The 20013-nt window shown below is 42.7% G+C and overlaps 3 protein-coding genes across 6 annotated transcripts in view; 2 read left to right on the forward strand and 1 right to left on the reverse strand.

Annotated features, from left to right (window-relative positions):
* The first annotated feature begins 51 nt into the window (after nucleotides 1–51).
* On the forward strand, nucleotides 52–4295 carry ATP5MK (ATP synthase membrane subunit k). Of its 3 annotated transcripts, none has more exons than XM_054832165.1 (4): nucleotides 52–179; nucleotides 2045–2142; nucleotides 2235–2330; nucleotides 3211–4295. In XM_054832165.1, exons 2-3 carry the CDS (start codon nucleotides 2056–2058, stop codon nucleotides 2325–2327), a joined length of 180 nt encoding a protein of 59 aa, XP_054688140.1. In that variant the 5' UTR covers nucleotides 52–179; nucleotides 2045–2055; the 3' UTR covers nucleotides 2328–2330; nucleotides 3211–4295. The 3 variants fall into 3 exon arrangements, with proteins under 3 accessions (XP_054688140.1, XP_054688142.1, XP_054688141.1); XM_054832167.1 differs by having other exon boundaries at nucleotides 3214–4295; XM_054832166.1 differs by lacking the exon at nucleotides 52–179 and adding an exon at nucleotides 1022–1175.
* A 718-nt stretch (nucleotides 4296–5013) lies between these two features.
* On the reverse strand, nucleotides 5014–16653 carry TAF5 (TATA-box binding protein associated factor 5). The gene is made up of 11 exons (XM_054832164.1): nucleotides 16094–16653; nucleotides 14597–14837; nucleotides 13113–13428; nucleotides 12271–12434; nucleotides 11671–11806; nucleotides 11034–11154; nucleotides 9920–10049; nucleotides 8684–8848; nucleotides 8079–8256; nucleotides 7747–7924; nucleotides 5014–6422 (listed from the first exon to the last, which is right to left on the reverse strand). The coding sequence occupies exons 1-11, from the start codon at nucleotides 16608–16610 to the stop codon at nucleotides 6205–6207; spliced, it is 2364 nt and encodes a 787-aa protein (XP_054688139.1). The 5' UTR covers nucleotides 16611–16653; the 3' UTR covers nucleotides 5014–6204.
* Nucleotides 16654–17427: 774 nt separating this feature from the next.
* Nucleotides 17428–20013, forward strand: part of PCGF6 (polycomb group ring finger 6) — a 28036-nt gene continuing 25450 nt past the window's right edge. For both annotated transcript variants that reach the window (XR_008577887.1, XM_054832087.1), the window contains exons 1-2: nucleotides 17428–17746; nucleotides 18983–19082. Coding sequence is in view for 1 of the 2 variants with exons in the window: in XM_054832087.1 (XP_054688062.1) it covers nucleotides 17459–17746; nucleotides 18983–19082 (388 nt within the window). In the remaining variant the exon portion in view is untranslated. The remainder of the gene's footprint in view (nucleotides 17747–18982; nucleotides 19083–20013) is intronic.

Here is a 20013-nt window from a genome sequence, read left to right on the forward strand (position 1 = left end):
GCGGAAAAACCGCTTCTCGGCCAACCAGGAGGAAGGGGGCGGAGAGAACCCGCTGGCTGCGGGGTGTAGCCAATCCGCGCGGCCCGTGGGGGCTGCGCGCGGCGCTCAGCGGCCGCCATTTTGTGGGAGGGCGCTGGCGAAGGGCAGAGCGCGTCGGCGGGACAGTGGTGGTGGCTGAGGTACCTCTGGGTCCCCGCGGGGAGGGTGTTCGCCCCGCTGGAGGCCCTTACCTGCGCCTCCTCCTGTTAGGCTATGCCGCCGGGCGGGAGAGCGGCTCTCTGCGGCGCCGAGCCGCGGCTGTCCTCCGGCGAGCCCGCGACCTTCAGCCGCGGTGTCGCTCCCCTCCAAGTACCAGGCGCCGCTGCGTCGCTTGCCCCGGCTCGACGCGAACTGAGGCGAGGGAGCGCTGGGGTCGCGGCTGTCTGCGCCAGGGAGATGGGCCCGGCTTGTGTGCGGGGCTGGGGCGAGCGCGGCAGCCGGTGCTGCCGGGTGTCGGGGCGGGTCGGGCCGGGCCTGGCAAGGACAATGGGCTATTCCGATAAAGCAAACTTGCGTTATGATGTCTGGGCTCTGAGCCGTCCTCGGAAGGATGCGGTGACTCTTCTCCAGGCTTTTGCATCGGTCAGGCATGAGAAGAGATGACCTTGGCTTTCCAAGGCACGTACAGCAGAAGTTATCAGGAATTATTTTACTAAGATTTTTAGCTGTTACATAGTCAATCCAGTTACAGGCACACTTAGCTGATTATGCACCAGTGATATGTTACTGGATTGGTTTGGCATAGGAGCTGGGTTAATAAACATAAAACCTGCTGTAGCGTCCCTCTTCTGGGGTCCTGGTGGCTACAGCACCTGCCTGGTTTGGTAGGTAACTGGGTGGCACGTGTGCCTCTTCTGAGGTGAGTCACAAGATAAACAACAAATGTTTGCCCTAAGCATAAAACCCCCTTAAACATTGGGAAAATATAATTCTAAACATTAAAAAGAAAACCCCTTTTATTGTAAGGGTGATCAAGCACTGGAACAGGTTCCCCAGAGCAGTTTTGGAGTCTCCACCTCTGAAGATACTAAAAACCTGACTGGGCACGTTCCTGCTGTAGCTGCCCCTGCTTTGGGCGGGTTGGGGTTGGACTGTGCGATCTCCAGAGATGCCAACCTCAACCATTCAGTGAATCTGTAAGTGTGGAGCTGTAGCCATGCCAGGCTTTTGTGTTAATGACATTCCTAGAGTAAACCTAAAAATTTGGTTTAGACACAGACAAAATACAAAAGTGTGCCCTCATGTACTTAGCATTTTTGTTGTTTCTATGAAAGCACTTCCAAGGCTTTGTAGTTGGCTCAAGTAACTTGCTGATCTAGCTGAAAACTAACTGGAGGAAAAAAAAATCTAGATCTATAAATACTGGGGTGGGCAAGTAAGATGCAATAGAAATGTGCAGCTGAGAGCAGGGCAGTTCTTATTAGCAACATTTGTACTCTAATATGGCGTAACAGTTATAAAGTGGCATTTTGAATCACAAAACAGAGTGGTGGTCTAGTTTGAATCTTGTCACCAAGTTTTTGGATATGTAATTATAGCTATTTCTTAGCTGAAGTAGTGAAGATTTATCTTAATTAGATATTGCGGATTCCTGAACAATTGGTAGAAATTTGCCCGTGTCGAATGGTTGTGTAGGCAGGACTGGCAGGTCTTTAATTTGTAAGTGCTTTTGGGAATTTTCCCTTTCGTCGTCGTCATCATCATCATATTGACTTTTTTTTGCCATGTTTAAATTTGGTTGAATACAAGTTGAAAATCATAAATGTTCTTCCCTTCAGATCCCCTCATTTCCTTGTTTCCTCTGGTAACTGTTTTGTACCTTAAGATACAGTGCTCTGAATGTGCCTGCTTCTTATGTATATCCACCATCTGTGGAACGCCCTGAAAGCAGATTTAATAGCTGACAATGGAAGTACTAAGTTCAGTGCGGAGAGTAGTTTGATTTTCCTATTGATCCTGTCCAACTGACTGTAAAACTTGTTAACTGTCCTGTTTTGCTTGTTAGGACAAGCAACCATGGCTGGCCACGACTCGGGATCTCAACACCAGTTCACTGGATTTCAGAAGTACTTCAATTCCTATACCATCACAGGCAGGAGGAATGTATGTATTATGTATATTAACTTTTGTAGTCTAGAATAATAGCGTTTTCTGGCATTTAGAATGAAACTAAATGTAACTTTTATGTTTTCCAGTATGTAATAGCAACATACACAAGCATTGCAATGCTCATCTTGTATTTCAAGCTTAGACCCAAAAAGAAAACTCCTGCTGTGGCAGATAAGTAAATGGTAAGTGGCTGGTGTTCTTCCAGCACCAAAATGATTCAATGCCAGCCCAGGAAGAAAAAGTGACAAGGGACAAGTTGCTAGTAATACAATATAATTACAGAGAAACACAGGCATTAAACTTTGTATTTATAATTTTAAACCTCAACTAAATTATAGTATCAGCCTATTTGGGGGTGTTCTGAATGAAGTAGGTTGCTCAAGGGGGATGCAGAAAGTACGGGATACCGGTATTTTTGTTATTCTAACATGGTAAATGGGATTAAGGAGAGCACGTAGGGAGGAAGAGTAACCAAGGAAGGAGGAATGGAAAGATGTTGCAGCTCAGTATACCAAGCTTTGCCTCCATCTCTTAGGTGTCTCTGGTCTGCCCTTTTCCTCTAAAATAGGGATAACTATTGCTTTGTAGGCTATTGAAATAATACAGTAGTACTTGAGGACTTATTTCTTAGCTGTATTAGAGAATTCCAAGCAGACATTAATGAGGTCTTTTAAAACTTTCCTTTGAACAGAGTAAAGGAGCACCATACAATGGAGCTGTATATATTGCACACCTGATTATGCAAGGCCCATATAGAAGTGATTTGGCCCATTCTTGTATAGCAACAACCACGTCTTACAAAATTCTAGAGTCACTTTCAAATATAAAATTTCCACTTAAAATGGCATTTTGAAAAAAAAAACAATGGACTGTCCTCATAGTTGGCAGAAAACAATTAACTCGAGCATTGTTGTTGTGTGTTAAAGGGAGGTCAGTCATTTCTTCCTGGGTGTGCTGAAATTTCCCTGCTTTTAACTAAAATTGTTTGGGCTTGGGAAAGGGGATGGTCAGTTACTGGTACCACCGTGCAAGACTTGCTATGTGTGATCTCTCTTCTTTCAGCAGGTTGCTGACATGTCTGAGCCTCCAGTCTGTGTCACTGTAATGCAAGCTGATCACCTGTTGCGGCTAATAAAATAATTACTTGTTTTATTGAAAATATGAAATGGTGCAAAAAAGCATAAATGTGGCACTTCTTGCTTTTTTTTTTCCCTCTGTCAAAACTAGTTATTTGTAGTGGAGATGGAGTAGCTGATTCCTGTCATTACTATTTTAACTCTCCTGCTGTTATAACACATCCTGAAGGGTTCTGAGCACCTGGTAGTAACCTAGGAAAGACCTCAGCAGTGTGACAATAATGCTCGCACAGAGCTTACAGCTGATCGAAGTATCTCAACGCTTCCCTGTCACAGTGGGTGACAGTAAGCTTACATGGTTTGCAGTTACCTGGTTGCTCCCATTTTTTGCATTCCAAGCTAGTAGTTTACATGGAAACAGTGACTTCTCCATTGTTATTAATACAACGCAGATAACTTCTGTTGCAGTTGTCTGTATTTTGCATAGAACCTGTTTGGTTTTGATGGAAAATCTCCCCAAAAGAGACTGATCAAATTATGGTATTTGAGCTTTTTCTGTTACTGGCCTCCTGCAGAGGTAACTGCCAGAAAGAAAACTGCTTACTTTGCTGATGTTAAGATCTTACAACCCTGCATTGTTCATAAACAGTGACTTACTGGTTCAATGCTTATTTTTCCTGGACATAGCCTCTTAATAAACGAGGTGTTCTTACTGCAATTAGATACATGCAGCCCCTTCCCTGCCCAATGCTAAAACTCATCACATTCTCCGGTGTCTTTCTATATCTCAATTAAACTCAGTACCTTCCGTAGATGTCACGTTAGCGCTGATGTGTGAATGTGGTTACACAGCACTGTACTTGGAAGGTGCCAGCAATGGGGGCTGAACCTGGGATTTCTGATGCTAAAAGCATGCAGATACACTTCCCAAACCGAGGGCAGCAGAGGTAGGCATGGGCACTGGAGAAGAGGGATAAATTACAGGGTCTTTGTGTGCTCTCTAGTTCCTGTATTCTGAAGGGTATTTGTATGTGCTGGGCCTTCTGAATAAATCTAGTCGTCTTCCTCTCCTATGAGTTTGTTTGCATAAACAGCCTCTGCTGTATACAGTTTTTCAGATGAATAATGGTTATTGTAACAGTGCAATAGATCTAATTAGCTGGAACCCATCACCTACTGTTAGAACGAGATTTATGTGAAATGGCTGTTTCTCAATTACTTTGTTTCTGCTTTTGCTTCCATTGCAGCCATCAAGGCAAGAAAATACCTTCTTGTAACATACAGACACACACTGGTTTTAGTATTTATTATAATATCAAAAGTATAAAACTGTACAAAATACAAAGGCAGAATGTGGCAGTGTTTACTTTAAGCTGTCAAAACTGTACATGCTATGTTTTAGGTAACTTTTAATTGTACATAAATCCAAGTGGTCATTGAGAGCTAGGAAATTTTGTTGAGGTACCATTACACAAAAAAATAATCCATAATAATTTAGTTTTAACCTTTTTTCTTTAAAGAAAATTTCCAGCGAGCTTCCTAATGAATTTTCCACCTTTTATTTTGATGTATAATGCCTGTAATATACCTTTACTCCCAAGAGTTAGGAGTCAGAGAAGGGATGAGAGGGGAGATAGTTCTCCATTTACTTTACCTTAGAAATGTCAAGTCTTGTTTATATTTTCACTAGAGAGCCAGCAGATTGTTCAAGTGTTCAAGCCTTTACTGGAAAGTAATGAGGAACACAAAACATTTCCCTGTATACAGCTTGTAAGAGCTTTTTTAAAAAAAAAAAAAAAAAAAAAGGACAAAAAAACCCAACCCAAAACCACACCAAACTGGGCCTGTCTTTTGGTGGTGGTGGTGGTGGTTTCTGTTCAAAGACCCAGAATGAAGTTCTACTTCCCCCTGGTTTGCATGCTTTACTCTTCCTTAGAACTAAACCACTGAGCTTTATGGATTGTCCAGGAGGACTTAATGGGGTGCAGTGGTGGTATGGGTGGAAATGGTCACTTCAGCAGACAGGCTGGCCTTTGGAAAGCAAACTGGTAATACACTTCAGACCGATTAATCCTCTTTTACTCTAATGTTTCAATTTCTTGGCTAGTTTTACATTTTGATATATTAAACCTGATGCAGAAAGAACGCAAGTTTTTAAAGGTCTTTTAGATCTAATACAACATAAAAGGGTTTAAGTCCACTTTTTTAAAAATGGGTAATTTCAGCTGTGCCTCAGTCCCTTTTTTTTCTTCCATACAATAAAGTATGAAAGTAAATAAAGTTCACATTGCACTTCCGGTTGCTTATCACACTTATAGCATTGGCTGCCTGTGAAAACAGAACAAGAAGATCTGTGTTTCTGATACGTCAGAGCACAGGAGTTTGAAATAGTCTCAGGACTTGGTACTTCGATGCACAAAACCCATAGGTGTAAGTTGGTGACAGCTGCCCACAAGACCTTTTCAATGCCCTCTTTGTTGCTGTGATACCCTCACCATGCCTGTTGCCCAGCCCAGTCTATAGTGAATTAAAGGACATTCTTCTTTTCTGAAGGTGAACAGTTTTTGCTTGGGTTTGAGATTGATTAAACATTTGCTAACCATAAATTAAGTGCTTTAAAAAAAATCATTTGAGAACACAGACCAAGGCTGTTAACTTCCCATAAGTTTCGGCAGAGCTTGATACCATCTCTGAGAGGAGACAGCCGTTTTTATATACATACTTTTTTTTTTATCTTATCAAAAGCACCATGAATAATTCCTTCTTTTACAGCCATGATGTCTTGTCAATCTCCACCATTTTCAAACTGTGGATAAATATGAAATAGCAGAACTGAGAAACGCTGCTTGCATTAATTTACATAGTTTTGTTTTTACTGCAACAGAGTAGTGGGATCCACCTGTACAAGACATTCCTCCTTGTCTCACATCCTGAGTTCACTACTGCAGTGACTTGGCACAGTCAGTCTCAGCGTCCCCATTCACTGTGAACTGTAGGCTCCCGCAGCTAGCAGCAAGTTTCTGCGTGTAAAATGGAGGTGAACAACTGGGGTTGATTTGGTCATGTATGTACCTAGTAACAAGTCCTGTGAGTTCTCAGGCAAGTTTATATGTCCAGTGGCTGTAGTAAAGTCATCGGTTTCTAGATCTTCAAATGCCTTCACAGCGTCCCACAGACGAACTGTGTTATCCATTGAACCTAAAAAGAATAACAGTTTAAAGTCTTTTATTAATAAAAAAGCTTTATAAAAAGTTACTGGGGAGCAAGTTAACAGCAATTAAAGCTCAAAAAGCAGGTTTGCTGACAGCTGTAGACTTACGCCCTCATCCTGCAAGGAACCAGACTTTAACAGGCCTCTTACATACTAAATGCACATATAACAGTTACCAGGATTTCAGCTTTCCGGTAATCTAACCTGAATGCCCTGCAGACAAAGCACAAAGAACTACTCTCTCCAAACACTTAGGTTTGCATTATATCCCCTGGCGCTGAAAATGCAGGACCGTCCTGCAGGCTGGATGCCAATTTCAGGAAATGTTTATGTTCAGAGTCCCATAGTAAGTTTCTTTGTGTGATATGGGGAGGAGAGCAGAATTTTGCAGGCCCTCTGGCCTGTGCTTTCATTGGAGCGTCAGTCGATAAATTGAAGTAACCACCAAGCAGGCTGGATCAAACCTGTACCTTCTGTTAGCTGTCACTCCTGCAGTAGTGGCTCACCAAGGATTCTCACTGCACTGCATTTAGGAACATACTACTAAATAAACTTAGAATATTCCTAGCATGGTTTCATGAGGAAATTCCCCTGATGTCATTACAGTGTCTGTCAGTAACTTGAACTTGTTGGCTAATTTCAACCAGCTGACAAAACAGAACAAGTTTCAGATTCATTAAATTTCTACACATTTTAAGAAAGCGGTTCACTAAACATGGAGAGACAAAACCTTGTGCCTCCATGAAGGGAAAACTGGCAAAGGAACTCAGCTATATTAGACACCAGAGAATCCATGTGGACAGGCAGGAAAAACAAGCAGGCTTCACAAGTTCTGCTGTTCATAGACCTGACTGTTAATATTACATGCACATTTCCTCTATCAAAAATCTACCATGAAGAAACAGTAAGGGTGTGGATAACTCATCTTCCTTGCTATCCCTTCCTCTCTCTTCTTTTTAGTCCTGCCACATGTCCCACTCCCATCCCCATATCCTGCGCCTCTCTAGTCCAGCCCCTTCTTGTCTGCCATAGGGTTACTTCTAACTTCAGATTCCACCCCCACACTGTGCACAGATCCCAGCCTCCACTATTGTCTAACTGCACAATACCTTTCCTTCGGCTCCTGGGACGGCAAGGGCTCATACTGCACAGTTCAGTGAAGTACTCACCTTGTACCAGCAGTTTTAAATTGCTGCTTTTGCGAAACAAGTGATTCTACTTTGTCTTCCTCCATTTAAGGAACCAATTATATCATTCCTCTTCACATTTATTGAACACAATGGAAACTTCGCTGTTTCCAGTGAATTTTACCTGATGCTAAAATCTCCCCATCTCTACTGAATCTGAGTGCGTAGATAGTGTCAGTGTGCCCTTTCAACTCTCCAACCATCAAGCCATGTCCTATATCCCACAGCAGAACTCTTCCATCTGTTGCTCCAGTAGCCAGGAATCGTCCATTAGGAGAAAATGCCAATGAATGAATTGGTCCCTAAAAGAGACATTTGGGAGGGGGAAATGACCAAAAAAGTTAATTAAGTCTGCTCACACTCAGTCAGTCAAGCCGTATTTGTTCCGAACACTACTCTTCGGAATCCCACCACAGAAATAAACTCACTTTCACACTGTGAGTGATATGCCTTTACCTTATGTCCAGTGAATATTCTTACACAATTCCCATTCAAAACATCCCAGAGCCGTACAGTTCTGTCTGCTGAGCCTGTGGCAATATAGTTGGAGTTTGGATGAAATCGGGTACACGTCACATCAGCAAGATGGCCAGCAAATATCCGTAAAGGCTGGTAGTGATCTGTTGCCCACAGACTGAAAAGAAAAGCTTTATTAATAAAAAGAACCCTAATGAAGTTCAGTATCTGTTGTACAACAAGGAATAGAAGGAAGTAATTATGCAGTGGTTTCTTACTGGACAGTTTATTGAATTAGCAGGATCTGTTTTGGAAAAGGGTACTTCTCAGAAGGGAGGAATAAAGAATATTCTGTCAAGTTGCTAAACAACTGGAAAAGAATACTTATAATCAGATGGTCACATAAGAGGACACCATCTCTTTAGTTGTCAGGTAATCTGATGTGTGTTGAAAAAAATACATCAAAACATTTGTTCAGTATTTTCATTGGCATGAAATAAAATTTATTTCCAGTAATGGGGTAGGCTAGAGTATATCAGCTAATCACTTTCAGGGTTAATCCACCACAAACCGACCCAAAGTAAAAAACCCATGCAGTTTCTTACCGAGCCACTCTGTCGTGTCCCCCTGACACAAAGTAATAACCATAAGGAGAGAATTGTGTATCCCATACTGGGTAGTTGTGTCCTTTATATCCCACCAAACACGTGAATGTTTGGAGACTCCACAATCTAACAGTGCCATCCTCAGAACAGGACAACAGATAGTTCCTGTCACAGGAGAAAGTACAACATGTTACATACCAAACTTACACACGGAGTGTGTAACCATTGCATAAACACCGTGAGACCTCTATGACAAGAAGACCTGTCTGCTGAACAGCATCTGTTCAGCAGGTCACATATAAATCAGCATTTTGGTGGGGTAAGCAACAATAACCACTTCAAGCAGAATCCAGTCCTAGGCCCTTATGCAAAAAAGAGAGATATTTGGATGTCTATGACTAATTCTGATGACACAGCAATACTGAGAGGACACATAAAAAAAAAAAAAATCAAACAAACGTACAGAGCTGGTCTTTACTCAGGATTCCAGTTACATAAAAGACTAGTGAACTGCTATACTATGTTACTTTAAAAAAAAATAATCTTTTAATATAACTAAACAAAATTACACGATTCCCTGAAAGAGAATTCATATCATGTTCACATTCTCAGTTCATAATCAGACTCTATATTCATGTTCCACACAAAGTTTACTTCTCAGCTGTGTTTCTGTGATGGTTGTTTCCTGACTAGACACATGGAAAAGCAAAACTTCAGACATTTAAACCTCCTTTCTACTGTCCAGACTCTCATAATTACATAATGGTTTTAAATCTCTTATTTTAAAGATACTATTCCATACATTTTGAAAATAAAGTCTCAGTAGAGTATGAGAAACTTGAAGAAGTGCCATGATATGCTACTCAGTCTGGTTTTATGTTTTGCAATACTATAAGTGAAATCAATGCTGAAGTATTTTTCCTCTCTACAATTTGGTTAGTTAAAAGACAGTTTAAACTGCACTTTGCAAAAAAGATGGTCTACTTCATCATCTAAGTTTTTGAACCTCAGAAAAGTTGCTGGTATCTTCCGCTCCAGTTGATTGCAGTAACAGCTGACAGTGCCCAACATCCGGAGCACAACGAGCACTTATGCTCACACAGTTTCTTATAAGCTGCATAAACAAGAATTGCTTTAACCTTCTGGAAAAAGCTGCATTAAGAACGTGTTTGGATTCAGTAGCACACAATTAAAACTCAAAACAAGCAAACTAGTGAGCTTGTAAACTTATTTTACCTATCAGGACTGAAGCTGGTGCCATAGACAGGTCCACTGTGACCATATAAAATCTTCAACTCACTTGCTGTTTTCTCATCCATGATCCTCTCCAAGACATCATCTGATTCTTTGTCGATAAGACTGAGGTCTGCAATATTTCAAAGTTCATGTATCATAATGACTGTCAGAAGTTCAAAGATAAATGCCATGAACAGGAAAACAAGTAACATTCTAAGAGGCCAGTACGATATGAACATGATGGAGTACCTGGGAATTGGTAAGTCTGAAATATACAATGGCATTTAAAATCTTTTTTACCATTGTAAAAGGTGAAAATAATTATATAAATAATCACTTTCTTTAGTCTTCACTGAGAGCTAAAATAAATTAATCCCGTTGTGTGTTATTTTTCATATGTATGTTGTTCAGCCTCCAGACACAGTAACGCCTTCTTGATAGATGCCAAATTTTCACGCCTTTTCCCAGGATGTTCATATACCACAAACACACTCTTCACATGTTTTATCAGCTGCACACTAAGCACAACTTAAAATTTAACTTTTAGTCTGTAGGCTACTGTTTACTGAACATCATGACCACAACTCAGTTAAATATCAAGATTAAAAAAAGTTTGCATGGTATCTAGCTTCAATCGCAACACACTATAACATAAACAGCAGAATTAAAGAAGTCTGGTTTCCATGAATTTGTGTAGGTGTGGAGCTACAGGACATTCTCCTCCATCCTTTTCAGAGTTCCCTCCTATAATTCCCCCCAAGGTACCTCTAGTCTCTCCCCTAGATCACTTAAACCCAACTGTCTACTATACCCTGTAGTTACCATCCAGTTAAGGAGCAAGATGGCTAGTTCCACACTAGTTGCGGCTAGTTCCACGCTCCATGCACTGACCACCTCACAGCAGGTGTGCACAACCATATTTCTCATTCCTTTAAAAATATTTCTAACAGTAGCATATAAGATGCAATCATACATTTGTGCACATATTGTTTCTTCAAAGTAAAAGCATCTAACTGCTGAAGAAAACTCTCCTGCCACAGACCTCTTTGTTCACATAAAACGCCAGCTGTCACAAGTGACACGTGCTCGTATTAACTGTTTTTGTCTTAATTACCTGCTGCTGTTTTCACACTACGGAGCTTTTTCGGAGTCACAGACCACACTCTGACAGTAGAGTCAGCAAAGCCTCCTACAATCATGCTAGAGTCATCTGTAATATCCACCGCAGTCAGACCCTGTACACAAAACATCCATTTATATTGTTTGTATCCTGCATGATGCATTTCAAATATTACAAAATCCTAAGTACTAATAAGAAAATTAACTCGACTTACTTACAAAAGTAAGAGGGAATTATTCTAAGATAGACATAAACACACATAAATTCTTGCACCATTAAAAATAAAGCTATATAAATGAAGCAAAGTCAACAGTGACAACGCAGTACTGCTTTCCAGTATTTTGGTGCAAATCATCTACTGTACTCTGTAGAATACACTTAGGGCCCCACAGGAAAAGTGAAAGAAGGAATTCTGGCAAAATCAGAGCAAAACCAAGGAACACGGAAATTAAATAGTTTAAGGAGTCTTATAAAGAGTATTTTGAACATTTTGGGACATAAACTTTGCAATGCTTATTCTGAATACGGCAATAACCCTTGTCAACTCTGTTAAGTCTTATTTCTTTATTAAGTGTGACATTTACAATTTTGATTCCCTTTTCCACATTACTCAAACTCTACTTTTACCAACCTGGTAAGCATTAAGGAATGTGTAGAAACAGATGGAGGGCAGGCACTCTGGGCCAAGACGCACACGCCTTGCAGCTTCCTTCATATTCATTACTTTATCCAGCTTGTCAGAGTCTTTCAGTTCAGGCAGAGGAATTCTAAAAGAAGCACACGTTTTTATGAACTAAAAGTACCTTCCATATTGTTAATCTAAACAAAGAAAGCAAAATCTTCGCATGCAACCGTATACCTCAACGTTCAAATGCAAAACGAGAATTAGAAAACATGAAAGACTATGTAAAAGATTAACTGACGAGAAAAAGAGCCAGTAGCTTTAAGAACTTCAGAGAGGTAATAGAACAAGATAAATAATTGAGTATTACCTAAAAAGAATAGTGGGTAACTGAGTAAAAATTTTATCCAGGGAAATCTAGATTGACTTGAAAGGCAAAGACAGAGGGTTACCTGCTGAGCTTTCCACTACCTCCCTTACAAGTCTTATGGCTAAACCTGTGTACAGCTGAAATGGCCAGAGAGCTAAAAATGTCATGTGAACAGTGATGCAGATTTGGCATGACAAGACTGGACTTAACAAGACCTCTACACATCGTTCCCTTGATACCTGTTTTGGGGAGGAGCATTAGGGTCTTGTTTTTTACTTTTTGACCCTACGCTATCTTTTTTAGGTTTTTTCTTCTTTGGCTTTCCTTCCTCATTTTCTCCTTCTTCATCTTCATCATCCAAAGGCACATCAAACTCTGGTTCTTTCAATAAGCCAAAGAAAACCTGCAAGCCAGTAAAATGCACATGAGACAAAACAGTAATTGCTATTCTTACTGAAAACTTTTTTTTTTAAAATGGAAACTTTTCAATGTAATAGTTCAAGGAACAGAGCTGCCCTTTTAAAACTGCTGTTTATATTACTGCATACATTACTGGTTAGCCCATAACAAATGTAGTACGTTCTGCTGGTTTACCCAGCAACTGATCTGGACCACTGTAAGTTCTCCCACCATCTCTTAGCACTTCCTTAAAGCAGAATCCCTATAGCTCACATAGTTTACCTGTACAGTACAGTGGTACTACGCTGTCAAGATCTACACAAACAGCCCTTCTAGTAACAACTGGCAGTAAGAAAGAATTACATCTGTTGTACAAGAGAGGAAGCCAAATAGTCAGGTGTTCATTTTAAAACCACAGAATAATTCAGGAGTTAATTATTTAGTTTAGTGGGCTGAATACAAGGTTGTCTCTCAAAGGGGTTCAACAGTTTCTTCTACCAGACAGTGACAAATCTTGATTTCTCCACTCCTGCCAACAACTATCTGAATAGTTCTCTTCCTTTGTTCTGTTCATGCTGTCTTAAGATCTCAAGTGACAATTGTCAGTCTATACTAAGGTATCTCCCTCAAAACCTGGGGAGAATTGTTAAATTACAAGAGTGCAACAATCTTTCCCTCCTACCTTTGCTTTATTAGCCTCTCGTTTTGCCTCCCCAGCCAAGCTTCCAACCATAGCATCTATCTGTTGTTTACTGCGAGGCATTCCATCAAAGATATCAATGTAAAGATGTTCCTGAACAATGTTCCAGATCTGATTGTTCTGCTTTTCCTGAAGATGCCTCTTCAAGAGTTGGTAAGAGTCACGGGAAATACGCAGCACAAACTTGCTTGTTCGGAAATCCAGCATGGTCTCGTTACCCTTCATATGTTCTTTTTTTGTTAAGCTAGATAATACACGCAGGTCATCCTGGTAATAGCACTCCTGATCTCCATGAAATCTATTGAAACAATTTAAGACATGATAAAAGATTTATCATAAAAACAGTATCTCCTAAGTGCACACTTATTCATGTTACTTTAACATGAAACATATAAGGACCTTTTGGAAGCTACTGTCTACATATGGGATTCTTCTTCTGCTGAAATAAATTTCATCCTCAGGAAGAAACACCAGTGACTTACTGTACCCAGTAAGAGCATTTGACAGTTAAAAAAAAAGATGAAGAGAACACACAAATGGAACCTCACAGAATTTCATACACCCAAAGGGTTCTCACCTGAAGTAAACAGTTACACTAACATGTTTATTTACAGAAATTAAACCCTAATTTGTGGTATCATAAAGTACAGGGCATTTTTTATTACACAAGACTACTTGGATGCATTTATATCTGATTCATTATATGAATATGCACATTTCACAGTGTATATGTTTCTCATTCTCCATTTGCATTATCTAATAGCTAATGTATGTCTAGAGTTTTTCATTTTTACTTAAACCATGTTACAAAATAGTTGTGGCAGGGAACATTTTAACTATTTACAGAACCATTTTTGCTGACCATATTGGAGGGAGACAAAGTTATCCTTCTGGAGTGAAATATTTCATAATTCATCTGTATCCAGAAAACAAACTCAATTTCATTTTCTTCTCAAGTCATAAAGAAATGAAACATAGTAAGAGCACAGAAAATTATAAATTACCAATAAATTAATTCCTTTAATCTCATTTGAAGAATTTCAATATACATGCTATAACATCAGCAAATACTTATAGCATATATTACGTTGGCATCTCAGTGCAATTTTCCAGTGCTAATAAAATTACCCGACAACCTTTTCTAAAGAAGCAGCATCTCTTCATTGATACTTTTGCAGCAAGGAGCCCACCAGCTCACCATGAAGATGGTTCAAAATCTACCATGAACAGTTCAAAAGCATGTAGTTTGCACATCTTTCTAACAAAGGAGACTGGAAAAGGATTTAAGAACAGTTACTGTAATCCATGGCACCATTACTTCAGATTCCAAATCTCTTCAACATTAGAGAAGAAAAATAATGCGTGTACACACACACACATATATAAACCCATGCTACTATAGCATACAGATTTAATCAAAGTAGCAAACACAAAATAATGCAAATGCACAAATAAAAATAAATTACCTTTCAAAAAAAGACTTTGCTTCACTCTCATGTTGATTGTAGACCAATTCCAAGTACATGTGCACAAAGAGAGGATAAAACAGCTGAGACAATTCCGCTCGATGACAGTCCAGGGAACACTCAATGAAGTGTTTTAATCCACTGTAGTATTCCTCGTACAGTGTGGGGTCCCCCTGTTGATTGTAGGCAGACAATACTGCGCTCACATCTGGCTGATCTTCCACAACAACACCTCCTCCAACTGCAAAAGCATTAATAAAACAAGAGCTTGTAAGACAGCCTGAAAGAGCTAGCAAATATAGGAGACACTCTGAGCAAAACGTGACACCAAGTCTTGTCCTTGTTCAGCACTAAGTTTAAACGATACGAGTAAGAGGATGGTAGCACATTATAGTCCAGTAGCCAATTCTCCTTGCACCTTCAGCCATTTTTCACACTTTCCCTGCCAACAGTTGCTTATAAGATATTTAACACAGTGCTTAATTTGGCTAGGATTATAAGTGTAAAGGAAAAAAAGCCACTAACATCACCAAAATAAGTTATTTTTACTGCTAAGGCTAGATACTCTCAAATGAGAAGTGGAATCTTTCTAAGCCTGCAAGATATACCCACTGTAATTACTTTGCTTCTAGTAAACAAGCAAATTAAGTTCAAGTGAACAATTCACCAGGACCACTACACAACCATTACAGGGCAGTGACTTTCTGTCACTTGAAAACGCTCCAAGAGCTCTGTTCTGTATAGCAGTCATTAAACATTTTGTTTTGTCTTTTATATAAAAACAATCGTATCAGGTGATAGCAGGAACAAGCTGACTTTATACTCTACAGTCACTTAAACTCAGACATATCAGTTCCTGAAATTTCATGATACTATTCTGTAAAGGTGCCCCACAGAACACCTTGATTAAAAATACTTAACTTGAATTGTCCAAAGGACATCTCAAGTACCCAGCAACTCGATCCAGAAATGTATAAAGCCTCCTCTACAAGTATCCTATGGCTCTTTCTTCAAAATGCAGTCTGTACATCAGGCCTCCAGTCTCACCCCTGCAGCCACATTTTGGACCATCACCTCTAACTACAAAAGAAACCTTCAGCCTCCTGCTATGCTGTTAGATGAGATGGGACACAAAAGACAAGGGGAAGCACCTCTCACTTTGACAGTGCTTCCTGCAAATACAACAGATACACTATCCTTGGCTCGCTGCTCCGGGTGGGGGCACCCCCAGGAGATCCCGATCCCTTCCCGAGTTGCATGGGGGAATTACACACCCAGGGCCACCCCCCAGAAGGCCGGGGTAGACTCTCGCCTCCCGCCCCAGGGAGGGTCACCTCAAAGGAGGCACAACCTGACACCGACCCTTGTGCCTCAGCATCACAGCGAGCCCCCGAGGTTGTGGGAAGCGCAGGGCTCCCCCAGGCCCCAGGGGTCCCGCCGGGAGAGGGCGGCCTCCAGCCCCGGGCAGCGACCCCGCAGCCCCCGCGCGGGCCCCACCTTTCCCCGGCGGCACGGCGGTGGCCGCGGCCACCCCGGGGCTGGAAGAGGCGACAGTAGCGGCGCTGCCTCCTATCGCGATGGCGGCAGCGGCAGTAACCCGGCTGAGCAGCGCCTCGCCGCCGGCGGTGTCCCCATCGCCGCCCAGGGCTCCCAGAAGCCCGGCGCCGGCGGGGCTGAGGGCAGCGGCACCGAGGTCATCGCTGAGAAGGCGGGCTTCGCGGCGCAGGATCTCCTCAGACTCGCGGAGGTTGCTGCGCCGCAGGAACTGCAGCACGGCCAGGAGCGTCTGCCGGTCCTGCGCCGCCGGGGAGGCGGCCGGGCCCGGTGCCGCAGGCTTAGGGGGTGCCGCCTCCCCAATGCTCCCCGCCGCCTCCCCCTCCGCCGCCGCGGTTGGGGGAGCAGCGGGAGCGGCGGCTGCTGCTGGAGGAGCAGCAGGAGGCTGTGGCGACGTCCCCGCTTCAGGGTCCGGCTTTACCGCCACCACCTCCGCCGGCTCCTCAGGCAGTGCCGCCATCTTGCATCGCCCCCCATTCGCCGGCAGCGGGCGGCCGTCGCCAGGCGCGGACGCTCTTGCGACAGTCAGGGCAAAGAACGGGTACTGCTGCCTCTGCCTACCTAGGCGCTCGCGGCCTCACTTTGCGACGCTGCCAGGAGCGCTTTACGGCAGCGGGGGTGGCACGAGTGTGGGTAGCGGTTGTGTGGCGGTTGCTGCGCGGTGTGCGTCCTGGCACTAAATAAGTGTAATTTCGAGAAGCGACTGTGCGGATATGAATCACGGAGCTCAGCAGTGCTTGTGGTGTGCATATGAGAGAAACCTTGTCCAGAAATTGATTGATTTGGTGTTAATAAACCACTACCGGTCACCCTCCTTGGAGTAGACCAAGGATGGCCTTGGGACTGTGGGCCCTTACGGTGCTTGTTCTGAATTTAATTAATTACGGCTGGGTCACTTGGTTTTCCAGGCATTTCTAATATTGCTTCTTGTATTAGTGCTTGGTAAATACAGATTTGTTGGAACTACAGAATTAAGATTTTTTTTAATGAAACTGGTATCTTGTGATTGACATGCTTCCGTGATAAATTAAACATTTGCCTGTGTTTCATTAGCCAGTCAATTCTTAGCTGGAGAAGCGACGACTGTAAAACAGACCGTAAGAAAAGAATGCTGCAGCCTATTACATTTGCTAGCTAGGTGAGGCACTGATGCGCCCGCTAAAACTACGCTTCCCGGCATGCCCCGCGCCACTGCCGCGCATGCGCACTAGCAGGATAGTGCCGGCGGACTACGGATCCCGCCGCCCCCCGCGGGCGGCCAGCAGACGGTCCCGCGTTTGCCCCGGTCCCCGCCCCCCACCCCGAGCCATGGACATGGAGGTGGACGTTGCCTCTGTGGTCTCGGGGCTGTCGGGTAGGGATGGAGCGGGCGCAGGCCCAGCCGATGAGGACCAGGAGATGGAGGGGGCTCCCAGCTGTTCGGGGTCGCGTTCTCTCCCTTTCGAGTTCGAGCGGAGCCGCTCAGAGTCCAGCGGCGATGAGGACGACGACGAAGACGACGAGGAAGAGGAGATGGAGGAAGAGGAGCTTGAGGGGGACCCCGGAGCTCGGTTCGGGACGGACGACGGGGAACTCGACTCGGACGACGACCGGGAGGTAAGCGCGGGAGGGGCGGGGAGCGTCCCCTGAGCGAGGGCACGCACCGGCCTCCACCCACCCAACGGCTCCGTCGCGCGTCAGGCCCCACTCCCGGCGTGCCCCGCGCCGTCGTGGGTCGCGTGTGGCTCGAGGTGGGAGCGCGCGCTCCCCGCCGTACAATGGCGGGGCGGCCCCGACCGGAGCGGAGCAGCTGTGGGGAGAGGGCGGGGGTGTGGGTGTGAGCGTGAGGAGGGCCGGCAGGGCGGGCAGCCTGCCTTGCTGTGACGGGGCTGCTGGGTGTGAAACGCAACCTCTTCAGGTGAGACCTGGCGGCTGCAGCGGTCCGCGGGTTTCAGGCAGTAGGCGTCAGCTTACGTTCTTTTGGGGACTGCTGAAAACTTCCAGGTGCAAATCTGGACTCCTGCTTAGGCAATGTAAGCCATATGGTACTAGAGTTTTTATTATTACTCAAGTTAGTTTTATCCGCCTCATTTAAATGAGGCGGTTACAAACTCTTGGCGTAGCTGAGCGGGTGGTAAACAGTGGCATGTGGATAAAATGAGTGATATCATTGAGGGGAAGAAAGTCCCTTAGTCTGGCTTTGAGTTTGGAGGAAACAGACTGTAAAAATCTAATGTGTTACCTTTCTCAGATTGTTGCTATAGAAGAAATTTGTTCTTTTTTTAAATAGTAGACTTGTGACAGGAAAATTGTTGTGAAACTACTTGTATATGTTCCTGATAAATGTACTTCATAGCCAGAATTCAGAGCAGTGAAATTTCAGTCTTAGTTTCCATATGTATTTGTATAATCCTTAACTGTGTGTAGAAACGGGAACTGGCAGTAGTTACATATCTTGGCTGGGGGCACCAACATGCTTGCTGAGCGTTTTAAAATAATGTTATTTGCTGCCAGTATCCACTTCAAGCTTGCTGATTATTTGATATTCTGTTAAAGAGTTTATCCAAAAGAATTTTTCCCAAAAGGGTTGTTGATAGTTAGCTTTTCAAATATGATTCATGAAACAAATTGGATTGCCACTCACAAAGAGGTCAATTCAAAAGACTAGATAGAAATCTTTAGAACAGAGCTGTATATGAGGAATGATTGACCTCTTAGGAAGACCCCTTTCTGTAGCCTGTTGATACAGACTGCTTTCATGGTTTAAGGCTGTGATATTTTGGAAGCTGCAATCAGGAAATTTCATGGCTTAGCCTGTGTATTCAAACTTTTCCAAACTGTCTTTATTTGTAGCGTATGATAAACCTCGCAGAGTTGACCCCTTACATCCTGTGTTCCATCTGCAAAGGTTACTTTATTGATGCTACAACTATTACAGAATGTCTGCACACCTGTAAGTATGAGTATTGCCATTCTAAGAGTTTAGTTGCAAATTCAAACAAAAATGAGCTGTTGAGATGTTCTGGCTTTACAAAGATAATTCTTTATTTGACATGAATGTGTGTTGTGTTTATTGTGTTCCTTAAGGAAAATACATTTGTGGATATTTTAAGCATCAGAAAATCATGAAATCAATCAATCATGGGGTCAGCTTAGTTTCCCAGGTTAAGCGGGAAGATGATGTAGGGCAAGATAAAGTCCAACAAAACAAAAACAGAGCTACTGCATACTGGTTTTTTTAAGTAGGCTCTAGGAATTTGAGTATGTAACTGAGAAAAGAAAGCTGAGTGGCCCAGCTCATAATGGACTAGAGAGTTTTTTAAACTATTTCTGGTAAATGAGCTTGTAAGTTCACAAAACACAGTAAGTGGCTGTGTGGATATACCAGTTCAGATACAGAAATGGTTATATGCTCCCATGGAACAGGTAGTCTATAACCTGATGAATAGAAATAGGTGGATAGTGAAAAAAGGTTTCAATGCTCTTGTCTTGTTATTTTTCCCCTCAATCCTTGTGTTGTGTCAATAGTTTTTCCACTGCTAACAGAACTGTTTTCTCTCAAAGCTAATAAAACCCTTTCTGTGAAGTTGACTCTCTCAGCCACACCCATGTTCCCACCTGAATCCAAGAACCTTGGCTTCCCAATCCTGCCAGCCACTAACACTGTATAGAGGGAAAGCTCACTTTTTTTTTCTCTCTCTCTTTTTTTCTTTTATGGGACACTGCTTACTAGTTTGATATATACCATTTAATATTCAATGCAGTTTGTAATTTAGGAAAATGTACAACTCTTAGTGAGGACAGCATAATGTTGCAAGTGCAACTGCGGTGATCTCTTAGAAGTTTTCTCATAAATGTTGTGGAAGAGTTTTATGTGCTCAGGC

This window comes from Grus americana, chromosome 7, assembly GCF_028858705.1.
Source record: "Grus americana isolate bGruAme1 chromosome 7, bGruAme1.mat, whole genome shotgun sequence".
Taxonomy (NCBI): Eukaryota; Metazoa; Chordata; class Aves; order Gruiformes; family Gruidae; genus Grus; species Grus americana.

Bases quoted from the DNA above. Each gene is read 5' to 3' on its own strand.
- ATP5MK (XM_054832165.1), top strand. From the start codon at position 2,056: ATGGCTGGCCACGACTCGGGATCTCAACACCAGTTCACTGGATTTCAG. The intron at 2,143-2,234 runs GTATGTATTATG...TATGTTTTCCAG, and splicing joins CCATCACAGGCAGGAGGAAT to TATGTAATAGCAACATACAC.
- TAF5 (XM_054832164.1), bottom strand. From the start codon at position 16,610: ATGGCGGCACTGCCTGAGGAGCCGGCGGAGGTGGTGGCGGTAAAGCCG. The intron at 10,050-11,033 runs GTAATTAAGACA...GAAATATTGCAG, and splicing joins TAGTGTGAAAACAGCAGCAG to ACCTCAGTCTTATCGACAAA. The intron at 7,925-8,078 runs GTAAAGGCATAT...TGTCTCTTTTAG, and splicing joins GAATATTCACTGGACATAAG to GGACCAATTCATTCATTGGC.